The 25,092-nt window shown below is 45.3% G+C and overlaps 1 protein-coding gene across 39 annotated transcripts in view; it reads left to right on the top strand.

The window, feature by feature from the left end:
* The window catches only part of TCF7L2 (transcription factor 7 like 2), a 197,825-nt gene that overhangs the window by 12,727 nt on the left and 160,006 nt on the right, over window positions 1–25,092 (top strand). For 25 of the 39 annotated variants that reach the window (XM_057530838.1, XM_057530837.1, XM_057530840.1 and 22 more), the window contains exon 4: window positions 621–689. The exons of the other annotated variants lie outside the window; for them this stretch is intronic. In XM_057530838.1, the coding sequence (XP_057386821.1) occupies window positions 621–689 (69 nt within the window). The remainder of the gene's footprint in view (window positions 1–620; window positions 690–25,092) is intronic. 39 annotated transcript variants of the gene reach the window in all.

The raw sequence follows: 25,092 nt of genomic DNA, 5'->3' as shown, positions 1-25,092 counted from the left end.
GCTCCTTCTTTGGGGAAGTGTGGATTCCTAGAGTGCGTGCGGGCTTCAGAGCTGTCCTGAGCTGTCCTGGGACTGATAGCTTAGTCATTGCGAAAGAATGTATAAGGCATCGAGTGGCCCCTGAATTCTGCCTGCCATTTTCCCCAAAATAGAATTGTGTTTGAGGGTGAGAGCCTAGTTCTCAGAACTCTGGGGGGCTTGTACCTTTGCAGTCTTGTGGCTTCTCACATCCTTTCTCTCCCCAGTCTTTCCCTCTTGCCTACGTGTCGCAATTCTGATGATGTTTGCAACACACAGTTAATTTTTCTGCAGCATCTTGCTCAGCACACTGGCTTCCTTTATGTCTTAATGGGCGTCCGTCTTTCCTTTTCATGTCATTGATCCTCGCTCCTGGCCCCCTCCACCCCCCTTTTGCTTATTGAATAGGTGCTTTTTTTTTTTAAACTAGATTATTATGAGCATCTTATTTATAGCAACAAATAAAAATACAGAGGTCTTGATTGAATGCCAAGGCTGCAGTTCAATCTAGGAAGGTTTGTCTGCTATTCATAAACTGCTTAAGATGTTTTCTTGTAGTTTGTGACATAAGCAGAACGCTTTGATTTGGTTTCTTTCTACAGCTCCATTTTCAGTCCGGGAGCACACATTACTCTGCGTACAAAACGATTGAACACCAGATTGCAATTCAGGTAGGACATGCAAGAGATGCCGAAGCTTGATTTGTCAATGTGTAGGTCTCTTGTGTCTCTTATTCTCCACCCCTCCCCCTGACCTAGGTGATGATGATGGTGACGATGATGGCGGTGTGGTGGTGGTTGATTCTTCGGGGGAGGTGGGAAGCAAAGAAGAAACAAGAGCAGAAGAAATGCTGCTAAAATGATTTAAAGATAGGGAAAGAAGGAGAAGCCTGTGTTTTTTTGTTAAGAGCATCTTGATCAGGCATGATGGGCACACAGACCCCCTAGCTTGGCTACTGTTTTTTTGCTTCAGGAGGGGTCTTAAATTGGGAGTCACATGAGGTGACAGAATGTGAATGGGAAGAATTAAGGGGGGTGAGATGGGAGAGGAGGCCGTGTGACAGCCAGAGAGTTGTTTCCGGTGGATCAAAATCATGTTAAGTGGTGCTAAGAATATCACTTTTGACCTGATTGTTCTGAAATGTTGATTTCTCTCGGACTTGTTGATACATGACACTGGAAGTGCTGGGAGGAAAAGGCGACGGATCCCAGCTTCTGATGAGTGTCCTGTTTCCTGCTCACGTAGTACCTCCATTCTCTTAAATCCAAAGGCTAAACAAATCACGGACTAATATAGACTCAGAGCTGAACTGATGCCAACAGAGTGCAGTAGTGAAGGGAGAGCAGACTAATACGATTTTCGTCTGTCTGCCTGGTCTGGCCAGGATGGATGGACCTCATGTTGTAACTAATGGTGCCGAAACTTCTTGAGTCCTCTGCTTCTGGGTTAACCCTTCAAGGGGAGGTTTTGAAACCCGCTGTTGGGGCATTCAAGTCTGGCTCTGGGGTCTTCTCTCCTTGGAAGCTGGTGTCGCTTGGTTATATCATTCCCATTCTTCCCTTGCTCCCTTTCTTGTGGTTAGCCCTTGCAGATACCTTGTGTGTGTGTATGTGGTCCACAGCCATATCACATCTTTGTAGCTGTGCTGTTTCAAATCTGCCTCTGCCTGGAGAAGACTTTCCAGTAGCCCTTTGCCCCAGGTACATTGTGAATTATTCCACCAGTGAAAAGCGGGACTCAGCAGACGTTGTTATTCGGTGGAGCCCCTAGTATTTTGTACTCATTTCAAGGTGACAGTGACTTATTTTAAAAATATTTTGATTCCTTCTGCAGTCGTGCTGCTGGTCCGTGTGTGTATGTTAGGGGAAAGTACGACTCTCGATAACGCTTCTCCACCCCCAGATTATTTCCAAGACTGGTGTTTTTTTTTTTGTTTTTGTTTTATTTTTTGGATGCGCTGCAAGCATGTGGGATCTTAGTTCCTCAACCAGGGATCGAACCCGTGCCCTGCCCCCTGCATTGGAATCATGGAGTCTTAACCACTGGACCACCAGGGAAGTCCCCAAGGCTGGTGTTCTTGCTGGCACTCTCCCTGGGGGACCCTTCTTCCTTTGGATCAACAGCACAGTGAATGTTGCTCCCAGAAAAGGGTATAGACTCAGGGCTTGGTTGGAGAACAAGCCCAAACCCTAACTCTTGATGAATGGGTGATGAACAGTGTCCCGAGGCCTGCTACATCTTGTGGAGGGCTGGAAAATCCTGTTGCCTGGGGGATGGGGATTGTCAAGGTTGAATAGCGTCACGATCCCTATCTTGGAGTGGAAAGGCTGGCTGGGGCCATGTCACTGGGAGACCAGCCGAGCCCAGAGTAGCTGTTTTGTGTCTTTACACCCGTTGCTGAAGTGTCCCTTGTTAGGCCGAGCAGTTCGTCTTTCTCCAAACCACCTGGTACAGTGCGGGCCGTGTGAAGCGCTGTCTCAGGAGGGAGATGGAGTAAGTTACAGAGCTCATTGTCTGGAGGACTGAAAGCATTACTACTCGTCCATGAACAGGTAGTATTGTTCTCCTCTGCCTCTGTTTGCTAAGGCATGATGCCCATGTGGGCAAACAGAGAGATATTTTATTAGAGACCCAGCACCACCATGCTTTGAGGATTCATTCTCCCCCAATCCCTGCTAGACCAGGATGAGGTCAAGCCACATGGTACCTAGCTGTAATTTTAGTTTGACCATCAAAGGATAAATGGCGAAAGAAAACGAAACGAAAGCAGCAAAGGGGAAAAAAAGAGGAAACCTCAGACACAATAAAATTGTTCCCAAGGCACATGGCAGCTCAGTAGCGACGTGAGAGTGAGAGGAGAGGGTGGCCCTGCTTTGGTGCAGAGTAGAGCGGATGTTTGCCCTCTGCCCCATTCTCCAGTTTAAGGCTTAGATGCAACGTGATTGTCCGGGCAGAATTTTCTTCCCTGGAAATTTAAAACGGTTTAACCTTAATAGGTACAGTATTTCAATCCGAGCTGAGCTGGTTGCTTTCCTAAGCTATATCCTGAAATAACCTAGAGCAGAATGACACCATGCATGCCATGAGCTTCCTCCTCCTTTCCCTTCCCATGCCTCCTGTAATCTCAGGACTTGGCCAAGTGCAACGTTTATATGGATGGCTTGTGAGTGATTCTCTAGATGTGTCTGTCATGTTCTTCTAAAAGGTTTGGACACAGTATCAATTGATGTGTTGGGATCTTCCTCACTTTTGACAATCTCCTAACTCCTCAGTTTTGAAAAGACAAGAGCAACACAAAAGCCATATTTTCCCTAAATGGTTAACACAGTATAACTGGAATAAAAATTAAAAGGCCTTTTTCTTTTTTTTTAAAGACATAGATATTTAACTCTATTGACTTGTAGAGAGTTTTATTGAGATATAAGTACAGCACAGTGCACAGATCTTCAGTGGAGAGGTGGATGAACTTCTACTTTTGTGAACATCCATGAAACCATCACCCAAATCAATATATAGAATGGGGTTGGAATGCTTTTTCTGTACAGGGCCAGATAATAAGTATTTTAGGCTTTGTAGGCCAAACAATCTCTGGCAGCCTCTCAATTCTGCCATTGCGTGTGAAAGCAGCCAAAAATAATACCTAAGGGAATAGGTATAGGTGTAGCTGGGTCCCAATAAAACTTTATTCATAAAAACAGATAGTGGCTGAATTTGGCTCATAGGCTGTAGTTTGCTGGGCCCCACAAAGGAGTATTACCAATTCCCCTGGGGTCTCACTTATTCAAAGCTTCCCCCGACTGCTGACAAAAATTCTCACCCTGGATTAGTTTCATCTATCACCATGGATTAGTTTTGCCTGTTTTTTAGCTTCTTAGCAATGGGATTGTGTAGAATATACTGTCTCATGTCTGGTCCTACTCAGCATGATGCGTGTGTTTCATCCCTGTTATTGCCTGCAGCATAGTTTGCTCCTTTTTACTGCCATGTACTATGCCACAATGCAGGTGTCCTTTCTGTGCTTTTGGATATTTGGATTGCTTCCAGTTTCCTGCTACTATGAGTGTAAGGCCCTAGTAACATTCTCACCCACATCTTTTAGAGGAATATATGTGTTGGATTTTGTTGTTCATACTCAGGAGTCAACTGGGAGAGTGATATGTGTGTTTAGCTTGCATTGCCCTTTTGAGAGAGACTTGAACACTGGATTTCGAATGATATCTTTTGAAATGCACCAGCATAGGGGTTGTTGGGTGTGTGAGTGACACACAGGAGGCAGAGCAGTAAAAAGATCTGGGTGGGATCAGAGGCCAGTTTGCCCAAGCTCCGGTGCACGCCCCTTCACACACTGCTTTGCTTTCTGGCCCCAGTGGGAGCTCCTCCCACTGGGGCCTCTTTCTGGGAACTCCTCCCACTGTCTCCATTAACCCAGAAGAGATCCTGCAGGCTGAGTGCAGAGGTGGACCCACTTTGCAGATGTCTCCCAGGGGTGCCCTGCAGGTGATTGTGGATAAACGTTTAAGCACTATCCCCACTACCTCCCTGAAGAGAGCTCTTCCCACACTCCTTCCAACCCCAAGAGCAGGGTTGGAATCAAGGTCAAGATCCACAGAAGATGTTTCCCTTGGTTTTCAGAAGGGCTACTTCAGAACCAATTAAGCCTTTGTTTTAAGAGTATTTTGGCCAAAGGTTGATGTTTTAACACCAAGTCAGATGTGATTTAGGAAAAAAAAACTCCACACGCAGCAAAAACAAACTGTGTAGACCTTTCTTGGTTGTTTTTCTTTTCAGATGTGAAGTGGTTTGTGTGTGTGTGTCTGTGTGTGCATGCACAAAGACAACTAGGAGAGGATCCAGAAGAAATGGACCATTTTATTTGTTTACACAGCTGAGCGGTGGAGATTTTGTAGTGGGTGTTGCTTTCCCTTTCATCTTCAGGCTTGCAAGCTTCCATCTGAGTTCTCCCAGCCCATACCATTCTGCTTGGTCTTAGAACTCATCCGCCATGATTCAGTACGGCCTGAGGACCTTCCTCCAGGGTCTGGGTGCTTTGTGGAGCCAGCGAGAGAAGGATACAATTTGGAGAGTGTCCTGTCCCCTCTTGGTCCTTTATTATTGAATATGAACTTGACACTGACTCTTGTCTGAGTCTTAACATTGTTAAGATTCCTAAGGTGCTATAGCTCAGGGTCCATCTCTTTGCCCCAGTAGATCCTTGGTGTTCGTGATACAAATGTCCAGAGAATTGTACCAGCAGGTTTGGGCAGGATGTTTGAGGGTGCCTGGCTTTTCCCTAGTTCATGTTTCGGATGGTCGTCTCTTGTGTTCTGGACCCTCCCTTGCTCCACAAGTTCCCTGGCCTTTCAGGTTTCGTGAGGATTTGCTGTCTCCATTGAGGAGCAGATCTGGGCTAAGGGGGAGAACTCCCAGAAGCCAGTTCTTCATACAGTTCTTTAGTCCCATCACCAGACTGGCTGTGAGATTTCATGTCCACTTTCCACAAAGAATGCAGTGTGTGTGTGTGTGTGTGTGTGTGTATGTATGTGAGAGAGAGACAGACAGACACAGATGTCATTTCACTAGAGTAGTTTGACAAAGCCTCTGGGTGCCAGTTAACGTATTCAGAAGGTTTACTCACTTGCTATAGTGGTGCGCTTTAGCCTAATTGTCTAATTTAAGTGCATACCTCAGAATGCTTGTTCATTCATTCAAAAATATTTATTGTGTGTCTAGTGTGTGCCAGGCCCCTGGGGAGTTCATCAGTGAGCAAAACGTATCAAGGGAGCTTCAGTTTTGGTGATGTTTTGGATGCTGATTTATAAGCACCCCACCCCCCTTGGTCTGACTGAGTAGGTTTTGGATACAGTCCGGGAGCTTGCATTTTTTATCAGGGTTCTGATTTTTGCCTACTGAGGTTTTGGAATTGTTGCCCCAGAGGCTTCTGAAATCAGTCAATTGATCACTTATCAGCTGCTCAGTCATTTTCGCTTGCTGAGTAAAAATTAAGGGCTGGAAGTACCTGAGGGGGATAACTTTTTCTCATTTTGAGTGAGAAACTAGACTGCCCTTAGGTTCTGATGAGCTTCTGAGGCCTTTCCTTCTCCCTGGTTATGGGAGGAGAGCCAGATACTTTTGTAGGGCTCAAGAAGAGGGATTTCTTTGTTTATGAAAGAGTGGCTTGGGCAGTGATGTGCTTGGTCTTAGGGGTCAGAGGCAATAACAACAGCTGATAGTAGTAGCAGCTTCTCATTGAATTCTCCCAACGCATTGGGTCTGATGTTAAGTGCTGTATATGAATTCTTTATTGATTCTTCATAACAATGCAGAAGGAAACCCAAATGGTGTAGCTACTCTTACCACCATTATCCCCATTTTGTGAATCAAGAAATGGAGACTCAAATACGCAAGATATTTTGCACATGGTCAAGGAATTAGGATTCAAAACTGGGCTGGAGAGAGCCTGTACTACACAGCCTCATGCTGACTACTGTCTGCTCAGAATATAAGCTCAGCAGGATCTGGGGGTTCCTAAAGCAATGGCGACTGACCAGCTCTCTGGGGTCTATACAAAAGAACCACCTGGGAGCTGCTCAAAAATACAGAATCCTGGATTTTAACCCCTTGGAGATCCTCATTCATCAGGACTAGGTCTATGTTTCACAGATTTGAGCAAGCATCACCTAGAAAGTGCCTGGTGGGTTTGTTGAGATGCACATTGTGGCCCCACCAGAGTTTCAGGTTCTGGGTAGGTCCCGCCATTTGCAGCTTTAACAAATCTTCAGGTAATATTGACGCCGCTTCTGTGGCGACAGCACTTTGAGAACCGGTGGGCAAGGGCAGTATTTCCCAACTCTGGCTGCACATTACAACCTCCAGGGGAGCATTAAAGACAATGCACCGGCCTAGGGGGATGCTGGAATCTGAACCCCGTCCCACTCTGGATGATTCTGATGCATGTAGCTTCATGAGAACAACTGCTGTAAAATCTTTTGTTTGTTGGCTTACTTTAGCTCGACTCTTTCCCTGGGGGAGAAGACTGGTTGCATTCCGAGTTCTTTCTAAAGGATGTCTGTTCGGTGGTAGGAGTCTCTCTTTTGAGAGCATTTCTTTAACAGGTCATCTCAGTGGTGGCCACTGTCCCCTGAGTTAGTACCGGTGTGAGAAGGTGGGACTCTGCTGCCATACACAGGGGGCTGTGGGAGCCTGAGGCTGAGGGGCCTGGCAGTCTAAGTGCTGTTCAGACTTCCCCGTGCTGTGAAAATGCAGATGTGGGATCAGTAGTTCCAGGCTGGGGCCTGAGACTCCACATTTCTGACGCACTCCCAAGGGATGCTGGTGCTTCTGGGCCCCAGAACGCTCTTGGAGTGGAGCAAAGGTAGAGTCTGTTTTGAAAGGCAAGGAAACTGAGGAGCAAAGAGGCGAATTGGTTTGTCTGAGGTCCCACCACTTGGTGGAAACAGGGCTGAGACAAGAAGCCAGGAGTCCAATTTGGCTTAAAGTCCATCTTTTTAAAAAATAAATAATTAATTAATTCATTTATTTTTGGCTGTGTTGGGTCTTTGTTTCTGTGCGAGGGCTTTCTCCAGTTGCGGCAAGCGGGGGCCACTCTTCATCGCGGCGCGCAGGCCTCTCACCATCGCGGCCTCTCTTGTCGCGGAGCACAGGCTCCAGACGCACAGGCTCAGTAGTTGTGGCTCACGGGCCTAGTTGCTCCACGGCATGTGGGATCTTCCCAGACCAGGGCTCGAACCCGTGTCCCCTGCATTCGCAGGCAGATTCTCAACCACTGTGCCACCAGTGAAGCCCTTAATGTCCATCTTTCAAGGAGAAGTTATCCTCTTGTCCAAGCCAATAACAGTTGCATTACATTGGCCAGTTAAAATAAAACAATCTCATTTTTACTTACTGGTTTTTAACTTCTGTCTATCCTAATTGTATCATTGTATTTGTATAAGTTGAGATATTTGTATCTTTTCATTCTCCACCATATTAAGGCACTTGGGGCCCAGCCTGCATGGCCTGTAAGAGGGCTGGTGAGGATGCAGAGAAGTTCTGGTTGTCTTTGACTAGAACAACCGGAAAGAATGGAAACAACTGTTCTATCAGCCATCTGTGTCCCCCATATGGACCACAGCCAGTAGGTGTAGAGGTCTGGTCTGTGGCAGTCAGCTGGTTGTATTTTCTTAGTAACTTCATTTTATTTTATTTATTTATTTATTTATTTTTTGCAGCTATTTATTTATTAAAATTTTAATTTTATATTGGAGCATAGTTGATTAACAATGTTGTGTTAGTTTCAGGTGTACAGCAAAGTGATTCAGTTATACATATACATGTATCTATTCTTTTTCAAATTCTTTTCCCATCTAAGTTACTACAGAATATTGAGCAGCGTTCCCTGTGTTATACAGTAGGTCCTTATTGGTTATCTGTTTTAAATGTAGCAGTGTGTACATGTCAGTCCCAAACTCCCAAGCAGTTTGTCGGATCTTAGTTCCCCGACCAGGGATCGAACCTGGGCTCTGGCAGTGAAAGCACTGAGTCCTAACCACTGGACGGCCAGGGAATTCCCAGTAACTTCATTTTATAAGTTGCACTTTATAATGGTATTTGTTTTTTTTAATAAAGTCCCTGAGAATCATGGGGGCTTTTAGCTAAGCACAGACATTTCTAAGTGGGTTATGGCTGACGTTTGCAGGCTTATCAAGCTTAGCACTTAATTTGTTTCTGGAGTTGGGTTTGGTTGCATGGTATCACATCCTGGTCAAACAGATAAGTGGTTACAATTTTTTTTTAAACAGTTTACCTTGGAATTGCAGCATACTCTTCAATGAAACAGAAGCGGCAGTTGACCATTCTTCCTAAGGGTTCCACCAAAACCCCTGGGTGGTTGGCAGTTTGTTTAATATTTTAATGAGTAATACGTTGAGATTTAAAAAATACCAGAGTAGGCACAGGTACTATATATTTCTTTATCTATGGCATGTTATAAAAAGAAACATTAGAATCAAATATTTGTGGACTCTTCGAAGCATCTTCACAAAACCCTAGTTTTTTGAGGTACCAGCTGGAAAGACACTTGGTTCCACCAGCTTCTATAAAGATTGAGGCCTGGACTGGAAATTTGCATGTCTTTGCGGGCTGGATGAGATAAGATGGCTTAGTGCAGGCTTCTCCACCTCAGCACTATTGACATTTTGGGCTGATGATTCTTTGTTGCACAGGAGACTGTCCTGTGCCTGTGCATGGCAGGATGTTTGCTTAGCTCCAGCCCTGGCCTCTCCCCTCTCCCCTCTCCATGCTACTAGCACCCAACAAAAATGTGACAGCCAAAAACGTCTCTAGAGCTTGCCAAATGTCCCCCGGGGGCCCAGGCTGCCCCTGGTTGAGAACCACGGGCTTAGTTTTTCAGCTTCAAGTGGGCACCCCGCCACTGAGGCCCTAGGAGCATTACCTTTGCATTTTAAAGCAATAGGTACAAGAGGAGGTGGGCGGTTCAGCACATATGCTTCTGGAGTTAGATAACCTGGGTTCAGGTCCAGTTTCTGCCAGTGTCTACCTACTAATTAGGTAAATTAGTTACCTAATTTGTAAAATGGGGGATGATGCTAGTTTCCAGAAGGTTATTGGGAGATGAAATGAGATCAGGTCTGTGATGAGGTGGGTAGGGCAGTGGCACACTGCTTGATAAATACAAGCAGCTGTTTTTAACCACTGAGAACTATGTAAAGTACTCATTTGTAGATTTCAGATCAGCCTTATTCCGACATGCATTGTATATTTTTTATTTCCTGTCAAGAACATCACACATGATAAATTTGATAACGTGGACTATCTTTGCTGAGTAGCAAAGATTTATGACTCCTGTTGGTTGCTGTTTGCATTTCTCTTATGTCACTTGAAAATCCTGCCTAGTCCTTGTAACATTTGACTAGAATGTAAGCTCTTCTGAGGTGTGTCTTACTCATCTTTGTATCCTTAGAGCACTGTCTGTGCAGGAATGCCTGGGACATAGTAGGTATACAGCAGGGGTGTGAATGTGTTTAAATACTGTATAGTGTGAGCAGATAGGGAACAGAGGACGTAAGTTTGCATTTTTTTCATAATAACCTCTTTCATAACATGAGAGGCCAATAAGTATATTTTTCTGGTACTCAACCAAATAATTTGAGATAGGCCTTCAATCCCCATGTAAACTTAATATTCTTTCCCAGGTATCTCATATTTTAATTTCAGCTCTCCTTCAGTGCATGAATTTGTATCCTGTCTTAATGACTATGGCACTGCCCAAACAATGCATAACCATAGTTGGACTGGTTTATATTTATGTGATTATCTTCTAATTTTCAAGATGCTTGGAGGTTAGTTGGTTTTTAAAAGAAATATTAGCTTTTTTTTCCTTTAAATGACAAGTAGTGTTACCCATTGGATTATAACATTTTCTCAGACTTTGACAATTGTCATTAATTCCTGCAGGGGGACTTACCCAAAAAAAAAAAAAAATTAAGCACTTTCCTACTTGTAGATGGATGAGCCTTCACAAGCAAATTAATTCCTTTCTATTCCCAAACCTTGTGCCTCCTTGAATTTTGAGGTTGAGATGAAGCACTAGAATAAAAAACGTTGGTTGACAATCAGAAATTGTCCAAGGCTTGAAAATGGATGTGTGTGTGGTAGTAGCCCATCCTGGGGCAGTGGTGGGGGACTAGAGGATTCTTTTCACCAGAGCTTTGGCAAGGCTGCCCCATAGGGAAGATAGTCTTGTGTCAATAGTTTTTAAGTTGATTCAGTAAGCATTGTTGATGATTGAAATTGAAGAATTGTGAAGACAATTCATCTTGAGGAACACAGAGCAGAGAGTATGAGCCCAGCTGCTGGGAGCAGACATTGACATACGGGCCGTCATCAAACTAATTGTTGTTTGAATTACCTGTTATGATCCGATGACAAATCTGCCTTGCTCCTGCCACTGGAGCAGAAAATGTAGCTTGAATTGGCGTGATGTTAGCAAGTGTAAACTGTACTTCAACAAGATGGATAAACCCAATTATGGGGCAGACCTGTAGAGAGAAAATCCATTTAAATCTCGTAATGTTAAGCAGAGCTGTGTTTAATTCATTTGGACCAATTTGGGAATGATGTATGAGTGTTGGTGAACATTAGTCAACGGGGGGACCACTTGGAGGGAAGGGATGCGTTGATGCTGCTAGCCACTTGGGGAGGCATCTGGGGTGTCGTCTCAGCAGCCTGCACTAATGGCGGGGAAAGGCAGAAATGACAAAACGATGTACTGACCGCCGTCAGGAGAGCAGCGCTGTGTAAATGAACCAATAAGGAAAACATATGAAGCAGAAATGAGAGGAGGTGTTTTTCCTAAATGCTGCTGACAGTCCAAAATATATAGGAAACTTGAGGTTCCTCTTCTGTGTTTCCAGCTCCCCAATATCCTTCTGGGTTTTTCCAAGCCTTGTAGTAGGCAGCCTAGAAAATGCTCTATTTCCTTAATGATGATTTAAGAGAGAGGGAGAGAGAGAGAGGGAAAAGGGACAGCTAAGTTTAAATTGATAATCTTGGGGCATTTGATTCTCTACTGGAAAGCAGTTAAGAGGGCATTATTATTCTGAAATACATATATTATGCATATTTGGAAGAGAGTTTGGAAGGTCTTATCTATTTAAAGTTTTCTATTTTTCTTTAATAGCTGTTGAGGGGTGACCCAGCTTTGTATGAATTCAATAGTAGGTGCTCAGTATATACTGATGAGGTGAATGGCAACATTGAACTTTAGAGAAGTAACTTTCGGAGCTAAATACTGGTGTTTCCACAACTCAAACTCATTAGGATCTATATGGACCTTGTATTTTAGATTCATCCAGTAGTTTGCATTCCTGGGAATTTTATGATTTTCATCTAAAAATTTCTGGTTTTACTCCCCCCGCCCCCCATTTCTATAGTGTTGGTTTGGTCCAGGATGTTCTTAGAAGACTCTAGTTTCCTTTTGTTTTGGGAGGAGCTGGTAAAGCCTGCCATTGAGTTGTTACTGTTTGGTTTTTCTCTTTTGGTTTCGGGGTTTTCTTGTTTCTTTTCTTTTGTGGAGTGGACTGGACTTGGACTCTGGGCTTGTTCAAAGGAGCATTTGAAAGACTGGAGTGCGTAAGGAGCTTGGCAGTGGACCGCCAAGAAATTCATGGTTGTACACTCTTGCCCCCAGCCCATAAATCTAACCATTGGGAGTGCTGGTGTAAATGAAGGTTAAAGTCCTAGGAGCTTTTTTTCTCTAATTGGGGTAAAGTTCATTGTATGGGGTCGTGGTATACACTGAGTGTTCATTCCAGGCAAATCTTTTCTCCCAGAGGCAAATTTATTAGAATTTTACTTTCTGACTTTCTCCAACTCAGTTGAAGAACGAATCCAGGGATGATAATAAAAAGTTAAGATTTTACAATTATGGCTCAATACTGAATTCTGAGAATCTGAATATTCTAGACTAGTTTAGCAGTAGAATTTAGGCAGAACACTTTGAGATAATTTAAACTACCATCTCCACCGAAAACCACCAGCACATTGAAGCCCTCAAGTTGACCTGCCCGTTGGTAGACCTCCCAATCATTTCAGAACAAGTAGTGCAACTAAATGAATTTGGAAGAAACATTGAGATGCGCTTCCGAATCTGAAGGAAGAACTTTGCACTGAAGGAGGGAGCATCCCTTGCGTTCCATGAGTTTTACTGGGGCTCCGTCTGGTTTGGCTCGAAAGTGCTTTCAAGATTTATACTCCTGGGGGTGGGGTATAGACAGTGTGCACTGGGCAGGCAATGAGTAAGGGAGTTTTTGGAAAACAGACTCTTAAGGAAAAGAAAGCATCTACTTTCTGGGTAGAATGGCCTATTTGTGGTAGGGGATAAGTCTTTTCAGGGTCCAGGAGGGGTGCTTTCTTGATTAACTTGTCCCTTTCTGGTCTTGGAACAGGGCTGAAATCTGACAGTCATGTGTGCAAAGAGGCGTTTTTGTCCTTTTGATTAGATCCTCAGATATAAATATGTAGTAGAAGACCTAGGAATACTTAAAATATGATACAAAAATGAAATAGTGAGATAATATCAACTCTTTAGCTTAAAATAAATTATTTTCTGTAGAACTAAAAAAAAATTAGCTTCCTTATGGTATCAAGTTCTCGATAAGGGATTAATTGATGTATGGAATCTATAAGACAATTCAGAAGATGTTTCAGGAATCACAAAGTTCTGAATTTGATTCTTATCCTTAAAATCAAAAGCAAGCCTCTCTTCAGTTGCTTAGTTAGGGCTGAAGAAGCCAAGAATTTTCCTGTTAATTAAAAAAAAAAAAACCTCACTGACCCAACATAGGCAGGCATTTTTTTGTGAAAGAGAACTTAAAGGAAGGTTCAAAAATATCCCCAAGCTCAAAAGGAGGTGTTTCCCAAGCCACCACCGTGCTTTGTGCACCCGATTTTGTTTTGTGTTGTCTTAAAAAACTTGTCACTTGTCACATTTTCACAATGGTGAGTGAAAGCAGTTGACAAATGTCACAGAACACCTGATGTGTGAAGCCATTTCTGTCTGAAGAATTGGCACTCAGGGCCTGAATTCTGGAGGAAAAAGCTTCAGTCACGTGGTAGACCCTCTTTCCTTGGAAGAGGGGAACCCCTGCCTCAAAAAAAAAGGGCAACCAAAAAAAAACAAAAAACAACTATGTTTTGCTCTGGTGGCTTTTCAGTTGGGTTACATTTGCCAGTTTATCTTCATCAGAAAATAAGTCTGAATGTACTTATCGTTTCCCCACAAGCACATTCCTCCTGCCATGATTTTGTCATTTTAGGAGCGTGTAGGGAGAGCACCAAGATCCTTGTTGTTGCAGACCGGGTTGGATGCCCCGGCCTCCACAACTGTGTTTTTCTTTTTTTTTAAAATAATAATAATAATAAAGTTGAGAGTTGTTTGGTGTGTTTTTCCTCTGGCCTTATTGGAATTCTGGGCCAAAATGCTTCTCTCCAGGCCCCTGGTTTTGCAAAGCAGTTTAAAGGAGTCCGACAGTGACTTGCACACGTCGGGAGCGGATGAACTGACGTGTAGAAAATACACACACAAAACCACATGCCCCATGCAAAGCAGATACGGTTTTGATTTCGACCTCCGTGGTTCTGCTATCGTTGCTTTTTCCGTGAGAGTGGATCTTTATCTTTCGGCCGACTTCTGGTTCCGTTCATGGTTTGTGGTTTCCAGTTGCCATCGCAGCTCGTGAACTTGGCTGCTTGGGAACCAAAGGGACCAGGGCTCCTGGCCCGTGGGAGTCTGAGGAGACGGAGCCCCAGGCTGGCCTTCCCAAGGAATATTGAGATTGGAGATCTCGCCGGGGCCCGGGTCCCCTGGCAAGTGGCCGCAGAGCCGTTGTCGCCGTCCTGGATCCTCTGCTGTCACACGCTCCCCACCTGGGGTTTCTTCTCTCTCTTTCTGTGTTAGTTATGTAATGTCTCTAAGGACTATTTTGGAAACATCTAGACCAACTTGTGATTGATCTTCCTCTTCTCTGTATTTCCCCTGATTCCCTTGCTTTCCTCTCATCTCCTTTGGCAGGAAATATTTTTTTTCCTCATTAACGAGTTTCCAGGTCAAAATTTCCCATAAAGTATGAACTTTTCTTTATCCCAGTATTTGATTTCCACCACTTTTTTTTTTTTTTTGGTTTTGTTTTTACGTAAAGCTGAAAACTTTAAATTGGGCAAATGGCTTAATGGCTCTGTGCCTCCGTTTTCTCATCTGTGGAAAATGGGTTTCATAAGAGGACTTGCCTCCCGTGTGGGTCTTTGTGAGATCCTGTGAGAGGGTTTAGCCCGGTGCCTGGTCCATGAGAAAGGTTTAATGGTGGCGTTACTGTTACCAATCGGGCGTCCCAGGAAACCCATGGGCTCCAGGCAAATGGGGACAGTTGGTCACCCTGACAACACTGTTGTTACACTCTTGCCAAGTGGACAAGTGGGTGACGGATTGTGTTGCACAACTTTTTGTGCTTTTTCTCCCCCACCCCCCCGCCCCGCCAAAAGAATCTGTTTCTGAGTTATTTCTCCTGTAAGCGAGTGGGCCGAATCAGGAGGCCAGAATACCTTTTGAAGAGTCTGGGTTGTGACATAATTTATCTCCCTGGGGAGGGCAGACAAAAAACTGATCGGGAGACTGGACTTAGAATTATTCAGCTTCTGATGGACATGAAGTTAGCGACAGCAAGACAGGGATTTGTGGCCTTCTGGCTGTAGCGTCTGCTCTCTTCTTTGGTCGAATTTCTATTGCTTCGAACTTCATTAAAAAAAGTAGATTTTAAAAGGCATCCCTTTTGGTTCTTGAAAGGCAGAGGGCTGGCTCCTGGCTTGCGAACCTAATAACACTTATTTCTTTCTTTACGAGGGAGTTTCCTGGGGCCGCTGTGGTCAGGTTATTGTTTGTCTGAATCTGTAATAAGCGTGTAATAGCCCCCGTCCTCCTCCACTTTGTCTCAAAGACAAGCGGCCCTAGTGGGTTTCTGGGGACAAGAGGCCTTCAGAACCTGTGATTAGAAGCTCACCGCTCGGGGGCCCTGGGTGCCAGGACCCATGGTGGGAGGGGCAGCATGTCTGCAGTTGAGTCCGTGCCCACAACACAGGTCCCCTCGCTGGAACTTTCCTGGGAGGTTCTCCTGGGCAAGAAATCAGTGAGTGGACAGCTCTCTCCTCGGGCCTGTTCACACTTCCGCTTGGATAACAGCGATGCGGTAAGGAGCTTGTCCGGAATGATTTATTCTCAATGGAGGTTAAGAAATGACATCTATCCTCCCAATCGACTTGACAGCAGTCACTGTTTCTTGAACACCTCCTGGTTCCAGAAGGTCCAGTTCCAACCTCCCTCATTTGCAGAAGGCCGAATTCACACACAGGGCTGGGAGGTTTGTCCGTTTTTATGGCTCTCTTCCTTTAGCTTTTTCAGAGGCCAAAAGGAAAAGAGTGAAATATGAGAAATCAGAAAACAGTCAATGGACTTTTTTTTTTTTTTAACATCCTCACGCCCCTCTTTTTGGCTTTGGGACTCGTAAAACAATAGAAGAGTGTGTTGACGCTCTCCCACCCTCCCACCTCCCTTGGAAAAACAAAAAGGACTTGTATTTAGCAGTCTTTGTTCATCAGAAAGGTATGGTATTTTTGTTGGCATTGGCCAGACCTTTGTAGCTGGTCAGTGGCCTTGGGCTGCAGAAAGTACCTCCATTTTCCTGCCTTCTTGCGCTGTCATTTGTAGCATCCTGGCTGATGGCGTAGCTTTCATCCAGAGCAGTGCTGTACCTTTTCAATTGGTCAGTCCCTCTAAGTGATGATTTATGCCATACCTCTCAGAAATGTCTTAATTTACTTCATCTAATAGTTTTGCCTCCTTTCTATGCCCCCCCTCCCCCCAAATTAACGCCAATCACAAAACTCCTTCCCCAGGCAGCCCTTGGTGAGACGAGGCATTTTCCTCTGGGGAGGACTTTGTCTTTGGGAATGACAGTGGGGAAGAACTTAATTAAGGGAGAGGATGAAGCTTCATAATTAGAATTAGGGGTCCAGGAGCTCAGAAAACGGTTAGGTCTGCCTCTGAGTTATCTGGTTGTGGAGAGCTTTATTCTCTGGGTCTCAGTTTGCTCGTCTGTGAAATGCCTCCATAGGATGTGCACAGAGGTGGGAAGCTGTGAAAGTGCTGCACTCTCTGGAGTTCAGCGTTTTTGCTGTAAAAAGGAGGCATTCTGGGGTGATGGATGAGGGCTCTGGCACTGAAGTTGGACACACCTGGGGTCTCAAGTCGCACCCATTTATTGCATGTGGGGCCATGGCCGGTTCTGGAACCTCCCTGCCGCAGCACTTTTATCTGCAAAATGGGGACAGAACTGATCCCAGAGGATTAAATAGGAAAACATACATACAATGACCAGTGCTGAGTACGGAGCGGCAGTGGTTACTTTTATTCAAAGGGGAATGATATTTGTCATCTTTTCCGGTTCTGACTGTTGGCTCGGGTGCGTGGTTTGTTTTGCTACTAATGAAGGCGAGTGGACAGACGTCGTGCTTGATTTTCATGCCATCTTTTCTGGTTAAATTGCTTCTGCTTCTGAGAACTATTGAGAGATGCACTGTATTCTCCTTGTCAGATAGGTATTAAAATAGGACTTTGAAAGCAACTTCAGGATCCTTCCATAGCAGGAGGCAAATTCATTTGCTCCTCAGGTTTTAACTTATATTTTAGTTATTCCCCTCCCTCCAACCACATACATAAACACACACATTCATTGATTTCTTTCTTTTTTCTTGTATTACTACAAGGATCAGTTTCTTCTGGCTTAATTCCAGAAACAACATGCCTGTCTTTTTTCATCGTTGAAGAAAAACAGTCCGAAGGCACCATAATTCCTTAAATTGGATTTCAATTCTTGATCCCCTTATGTTCAGTAAACAGAGTGTTCTACGAAACATCATTGTTTAGGAGCAAGAGGCTGGCAGCCTTGCTCTTTTCAGAAGGAAAGGCGCTGTGGTGGAGCCTCCTGGGGTGAGACTGTGGGTGAGGTCCAGTCAAGGTGAATGCCCATCTTCACTTGGGATAGAGGAATGAATCCCTTTCCAAAAATCCTGGTGCAAGTTGGGAGGGCTGCCTGTTTGTGAGCAGAGTTTAGTTTGGGAAGAAGCCTGCAGTTTGTGTGTGTGTGTGTGTGTGTGTGTGTGTGTGTGTGTGTGTTTGTGTGTGTGTGTTTGTTAACTCTATTAGTGCCACGGGCAGCCGCCACTTGAAAGCCTTGGGATTCCTATATTCAAATCAAAGGCTCCCAGGAGCAAAGATAAAGGGGACAGTGTGATCTTCAAAGATGAGAGGATAAAAACGTAGTGGGGAATATTTTCTGGGTAATTCTGCAGAACCTCCCCCCCCCCCCCCCCACCTTTTTTTTTAAAGAAATATTAAGAGTGTCAGCAGCTTCCTCCACTTGGTGCTGAGGCTCTGGTCAAGCTGTTGCAGTTTCTGGAGCCGGAGATGGATGACTAGCAGAAAGCAAAACGAAAATGTCTTGGGCTAGTTCTGAGCTTGTCGAGGAGTGAGTCAGTCAGTGTTTCTCGGGACCTTTCTTCCTCTCTCGCCTTTCTTCCTTTCCTTGAGCTAGTTTCGCTGTGAGAGTGCAGGCTTGGTACCCACTTAGATTAGTTCCTAAAAGAAGCAGTAAGTTGATTGCTTACAGAGATGATGTAAGCTTTGCTCTGGGGTACATCAGCTTGGATTTCTCATGCTTTATCTTATAAAGCCTAAATTAACAGCTGGTTTGGTTTGAGTTCTCCGGGATCTGACTAAGGGATTAGAGTCCATTCTCAAGTGAGTCAATCTAGTTTAATTTATTTCAGGTCTATCAAAAAAGATCAATCAGAGCTCTTTTGAAAGTAAAGCTATAATCGGCCTGCACACTTAGAAGTCACTGTTGCTGTGCTTGTGTTTGTCTCTGGTGGAGAAGTGCTCAGGCTCTGGTTAAGAGGATGCATTAGGGCATTTTCCGCGTCCCTCCCTTCCTTGCGGCCTCCACTCCTCCCCAGGACGATTTGGAGAAGGTGTCATGTTCGAGAACTCTGCCCAGGTGGGTGCTGCCCTGACCTCCTGCTCCCTTTTCTTTGGTGATGCTGGGTCCCTGGTTTGGAATAATTGAATACTTGGACCTGAACAGATCCAGCCCATTTCATGTCACTGGTGTTGCTCCTGGGCCTTCTCTTGCAGAGATGGGTGGGTGAAGATGTGCATTGAATTCTTCTTTCCGGGATGTCTGCAGTGAGTGTGCAAGGCTATGGTGAAGCACTCTCAGCTGTGGTTGATCTAGGGTTTTGTGAGCCCTGGGAGCTACAACCTGAGTTGCCCATTTCTTTTGTGTTTCCATTTAAGAAATACTTACTGGCATCTGCTCGTAGCTAAGAACTATTCTACCCATGATACATCAAGAGAAAGATCGAGAATAACGAAGTGGTGAAGAGCTTGATGTTAGGGTCAGACAGATCTACCTTGAATCCCGACTTTGCTGCTTTGTGACTTTGTATGATCTTGAGCTAGAACTTCCCTAAACCTCAGTTTCCCTGTCTGTAAAATAGGCATAATAAAAATATCCCTCAGAGGATTGTTGTGATATGAACAAATGAAATAACACTGTATCTTTTGCCTTTATCTTGGTAAAAAGAAAGAAAGCCCAGCACTTTAGGGGAGATATCAAGAAGCTGAAGCTCCCCCCTCCCCTGAATGCATTCATCAGAAACAGATTATTTATTTAGGGTCTGTGATATGTCCACTGCTCTGCTGATGCCTGGATACAATGACATAGTCCCTGCCCTATAGGAGTGTACAGTCTATTGGGAAAAGAAAGCACTTAGCACAGTAGGGTGTCTGGAACTGTGAATCCCAATCTTCTGTGTCACTCACTTTGGTCCAAGGGATGCTTTTTGTCATTCTTCCATTTGACCGAATGAAAACAGTGTGGGTCTCTCTCTGTCTGCCTTCCACTAATGGTTCCTGTAAGTCACTCACCCTTCTATTTCTCTTAACTTCCCCCTGGCCCCCCAGGTTTGAACGTTTGCATTATCACTGGTACACGTGTGAGTCTAGCCTCAGTTTTTCCAGCTGTGATATGGGGCGGGCATTATCCCTTGGAGTGTGTGTTAAGGGAGGGGAACACTCACATTTCTGAGGTATTCTTGTGGTTCTGTCATGTGCGGGAACTGAGGCTTTGTTTACTCGTCAGTCATCACTCCAGAAGAACTTTAATATTAGTAACAAAAAAAAAAAGAATAGATGTTGTTTGTTGAACTTTTGCTATGTGTCAGTTTGTAGAGCATTCCGTGTATTTTTAAACTGAATGCTCACAGCAACTTTATGCATCATCCCCATTTTACAGATGAGAAAACTGAGGAAAGTTAGGGGACTTGCCCCAAAATACATGACTAGTAAGTGGCTGCACTGGGGTTTGAATCTGGGCCTTGCCTGATGCTGTATGGTTGCTACTTTGACATGGAAACGGGAGGCTGCTGATGGGAATATAGTTGGGCTCCTCTCTGGAAACTCTAATGTGGACCTTGGAGGCGAATTGGATGTGGTTGCCTACCTCTCCCTCTAAAACAAAAGCCTCTTTTTCTCTCCATGGTCCACTGTAGATCTGAGTCTGGGTTCTGGAATTTCTGCATCTGGTGTGCATGGCCGAGGCCTTGCTTGTGGACCTGCGGGTACCTTACCAGGCTATGTGCGCCTGACCCTGGTGAGGATTCAGCAACCTCAAGTGTGGATCGGGGTTAACCATTAAAAAGAAATAGCCAAAGCACTTTGGAAAGTGACGTGCTGGGTTTCTACCATGTCCTAGAAACTGTCGTAATTCATTTTCCCCTTTGCTTTTGCTTGAGTAGAAAGAAAAAAAAATTGAGAGTCAATGCTAATAATTGTGGCATGTAATGTAATTGGAAGTGTTTCATTGACATGCTCATGAGAGTTTCCGGCTCATCTTCGGCTTGGATGTAGCACTAGACTTGCCTTGAGTGTCTTGTACAAGCCTTTGAAGCAGGTAGACCATATTATAAATAGGCGCGTTGCTATGGTGAGGATGGCAGTCCTTGCTTGCTGTGGGTAACCTTTTCTACCTTCTCGGACACTGTTTTAAAACAGCAGCATGATAGCATTTCATCTAATTTGGACCGAGGTGGGGGTAGATGAATCAGTGAGATTGAGGTCTAAACGTTTTGTTATTTTTTTCTGAGGTGATGTTTTGGGGGTTTCGGCGCACCTAGCACTGTGGAATATTTTGTAGCTTGGGCTTTCTCATGATTTATTTAGAAATATGTTTTCTAATGGATGGGGTGGGGGGAAGGTGGTGGGCAGAAGGCTGGGCTTTCTTCTCTTCCCCCTCCTTTCTTCCCTGAGCATTTCTGCGAATTTGTTGGCTTTGATGCCCAGCAGCTCATACAGTGAAATGAAAGTTCAGGTTGGCATGATGCAGGAATGATTATTCCTGGTAGTGTGTTTCCATTACAGTTAATAATATAAAGACAACTGCCTGCCTTTCAGGACTCACAGGTAGTTATTCCTCCATGGAGTCAGACACATAGCAGTGGGGACTGGATTAGTGGTTGTCCTGCAGATCCCCAGGGTAACTCAAATTAGACAGATTTATTTATTTTTCCCTGTTGCTTGAAGGGTAACTTTTAATTGCATCCATTAAATATCAGAGCAGTTCAGGATGGTAAAATTTATTTCCCTCCCACCCTTCCCCCGGCCATACATCCGAATCCCTTAAATTTGGGGGTAGATGCACAATCTCACGATGTAAAAGGATGTTAAGAATTAACTTGACAGGTGCTTATAGTTCTTTCACATTTCCAAGTGTGTTTCTCACCTTTAAAATGGGAATAATGTTTCCTTACCCACCCCAGTGGGTAGTTTGAAGCACCAAAATGGACAAAGTTTGATGGAAGCACTCTGGGGGAAAAGTGTTGTTAGGCAGACATTTAAATTTGAGACCATTCAGTGTCTTTTGGTCCGAGTCTGAATCCTGTATTTTTATAGCTCAAAGCTGCCTCTCACCTTTGTGCAGTTCCCCTCAGGGTGGGCACTGTGGCCTTCCTCAGGAACCCTCAGGTACTGGATCCCTCCTTGCCATCTGGGGTACATGCCAAGTTGGGGGGCCCAGGGCTGTGGCCCGCTGGCTTCTCCCAGTACCTTTGGGACCTCAGTTTCCCTTCCTGGGAAGTGGGGATGCTGCAGAGAGAGATCTTATTAGTGGGGTACCTGTGTACAGTGTGAAGATGTAGCCCAGGCTCCTGAGTGGTTCAGAAAGCAGGGAACCCCTCCCCCAGGGTAGGGAAAGCCACAGGGTGAGTCTCTCCCATTGTCAAGAGGGGTCAGGGTACGACCCCACAGCAGGGACGGTGATCTCTCTTTGGGATCGTCCCGGTCACCCAGCCAGGGCAGCATCACATCTGAAGCAGAGATCTATCTCCCTGGTGGAAGCGGCCAGGGGCTTTGGAAGAAGAACTCCGGCATGCCGTGATCACCCGGCCTCAGGCTAGTGAGCCTGTGGGTTCTGCCTCTGGTTCCCAAGGAAACCTCACCCCGGACAGGAAGGAGGACAGAGGTGGTTGCCAGGGCCACGGGGGAGATGAAATGCCACGGAGGCAAGCATTGTGCCGAAAGCTGGGCAGCGTGTAGACCTCAGGATGGGCTGGCCTATGTGTTTATTTAGAAGTATTTCTAGAGGGTAACCTCACTGGCTAAAGAGCGTGTCTCAACAACAGCCCCGTTGTTCATTTGAGCCCTGTTGCGCTGGCAGGGTGTGGGCGGCCTGTCGGGCCTTGGATTCAGAGCGGCGAGGCCTGGGGAGGGGCGGAACCTGACTCCCTCCAGGATGCCCCATGCCAAGCCCAGGAAAGCTCTGCCCGTCCATCCCCTCGGGTGGTGGGATTGGGCAACCTGGAGAGCAGAAACTGTACGTCGGCGGCATAGACTCCATTCTACACACCGCCCTCGCCTCCTCTCCCCAGCCCTGGGAGGAAACGTGCCCTCCGGGAGACACCCAGACCCAACAAAGAGACCTTTGTGGGAGCTGGAGGTGAGAACGCATGGGCGTCGGGATTCCTGGGTTCGAGTTCCAGCTCACTGCCAATCTACTGGGCGCTGGGCTAACGTTTCTGGAATCAAAAGAAGTGCAGCCTGCCCAGCGAGGCCTCCTGAGCTAGATGCTGTGGGGCGCTAAGCTTGCATTGTCTTTGCCAAGGGCTTTGAGCTCCTGGGGGGAGAGGGAGTCGTAGGACACGGGATGGGAGCATCTTGAGGAAGACTTCAGGCTCTGTTCTGGCCCCTCGAGGCCTCTTCTGAAGAGTAATCGGCGTTGATCCTCCTCTGAGATTCTGGAATGAAGTGTTAGGTCATTATGCTTCAGGCTTTCCTGATCAGGGAACTCTTACCTCGATGAAAATTGAGATTTCTCGTGTGTCCTCTCCCTACCCCATTTACTGATCAGAATCTTGGAAGGCAGGACCTGGGAATATGTCTTTAGTAATAACCTGCTTGTAAAGATGCTTTTTGCGGTGGGCTGCCTCCTGTTCCCCGCCCTGCATTGGGCCAGTAGCTCTCCTGAGATATTTATAATCCATATAATTCTCTTACTTAAAGTGTACAATTTAGTGATTTGGGGTATATTCACAGAGTTGTGTAACCATCTACACTATCTCGTTCCAGAACGTTTCATCACACCCAACAAGAAACCCCATACCCAGTAGCAGTCAATCCCCATTTCCCCCTCCCCCGGCCCCTGGTGATCCCTATGGATTTGCCCATTCTTGGCATTTCATATAAATGGAATCGTAAAATACATGGCTTTTTGTGTCTGGCTTCTTTTGCTTAGTTAAGCATAGCGTTTTCAGGGTTCCTCCATGTTTTAGCATGTGTCAGTTCTTCATCCCTTTTTTGGGGCCAAATAATATTCCACTGCACGGATATATATATATATATATATATATATATATATATATATATATATATCATGTTTTCTTTATCCATTCATAGGTTTTTTGTATGGACATAAGTTTTCATTTCTCCTGGGTATATCCACCTAAGAGTGGAATTGCTGAATCTTATAATAACTCAATGTTTAACTTTTTGAGGAACCACCAAACCTCTAAAACCTTGGATTCTGTGTTGTGCCAGTTGTGTTGGGCAAGATGGCAACATGTGACTTTGCCAGAGACAGTATGAAGACTGTCTATTAAAAAAACTGGTCATGTTAAGTCCCCCCCAAACTCCCTCCTCCCGCATTGTTATAATTGGATGGACACCTATCAGTTACATTCCTGTAACCCAGGAGTTTTTGACCCTGGCTGCATAATACAATCACCTGGGAGCTTCTAGAAAATAAAAGTCTCATCTCCAGATCAGTTAAATCAGAGTCTCTAGCTACTGGAGTTTTGACCTGATTTTCACAAGTTGGTGTTGCCTCTTTCTCTCCTTTCTCCCATGGGCGAGATGAAAAGGCAGAGATGGGGTTGGTCGTGCAGACTAGAAAGAATCTACAAAGATGCCAACACTCTCTTATGAGGGGCTCCGTGGCTGTAAATGGGAACCTGGGACTTGGGCAGGTAAACGGGAGGAGCTTGTGAGAGGCGACTTGTGGCTGGGATGGGCGAGGGGGGTGGGGGGAGAATCTCCTAACCTCTGTACATTTTGGCTGTAATTATTTTCGAGCTGAAGCACACGATTACCCACAGAGATAGTTGCTGAGAGATTCCTCGGTTCCCTGACAGTGGCTGGACTTCGTTGTTTCGTGGTGGTCCTTCTGTCTCAGTCCTGGGTACCGAGCCACCGCCCCTCTCTCCTAAAGGCTGTCATTCCCTGCAGGGGCGGGACTGATTAGGGATGGAGAGACCCCGGCCTGCGCTGGATTTTACTAAGTATAGGAGTGGCCTTGCGCGTGTCACCACATGCCGAGGAGCTCAGAGGGAGGGACTGATCTAGGAGGACCTTTCACCCGGGCTGTTCTGTGGTTCAGATCGTTTTCTCCTTAAGCCTACCGCTGCCTGGTGTTTTGGTGGAACTGGCTTAAATGCCACTCCCTCAGAGCTCCCCTCTCTGAAACCTCCTCCTCAGGGGTCCTCACCTCCCTCAGGCCTGCCCCTTGGTTTCCTTCTGTGCGGTGATCACTCACATCCTGGCATCTTCCTCTACCCGGCTCTTCCCTTCCCCACCTGATGTTCGCTCCACGGGGACGGGAAGCGTCAGTTCTTTGCTCTCTCCTCATTGTCTGGGGGCTCCAGAAATATTGCGAGTAAGTGAGTTGTTGAATCTTTATCCCAAGTATCCAGTGACTGTAGGCATGTAGCTTTGAGCCCCTGGGAGCTGATTCTTTTTTTTTCTTCTTTAATTTAATAAATTATATTCAAGAAGAAATAATAATGGTCAACATTTATTGGGAACTTTGTGTCCAGCGTGGGGCTAAGGACTTTATTAGTCTTGTTTATACCTTATCGCAATCCTGCGAGGTAGGTGGTCGTGGACAGACTCCCATTTTA

This window comes from Balaenoptera acutorostrata, chromosome 16 (genome assembly GCF_949987535.1).
Source record: "Balaenoptera acutorostrata chromosome 16, mBalAcu1.1, whole genome shotgun sequence".
Taxonomy (NCBI): domain Eukaryota; kingdom Metazoa; phylum Chordata; class Mammalia; order Artiodactyla; family Balaenopteridae; genus Balaenoptera; species Balaenoptera acutorostrata.
Note: the sequence above shows the minus strand (reverse complement) of the source record. Positions and strands in the feature narration are given on the sequence as shown.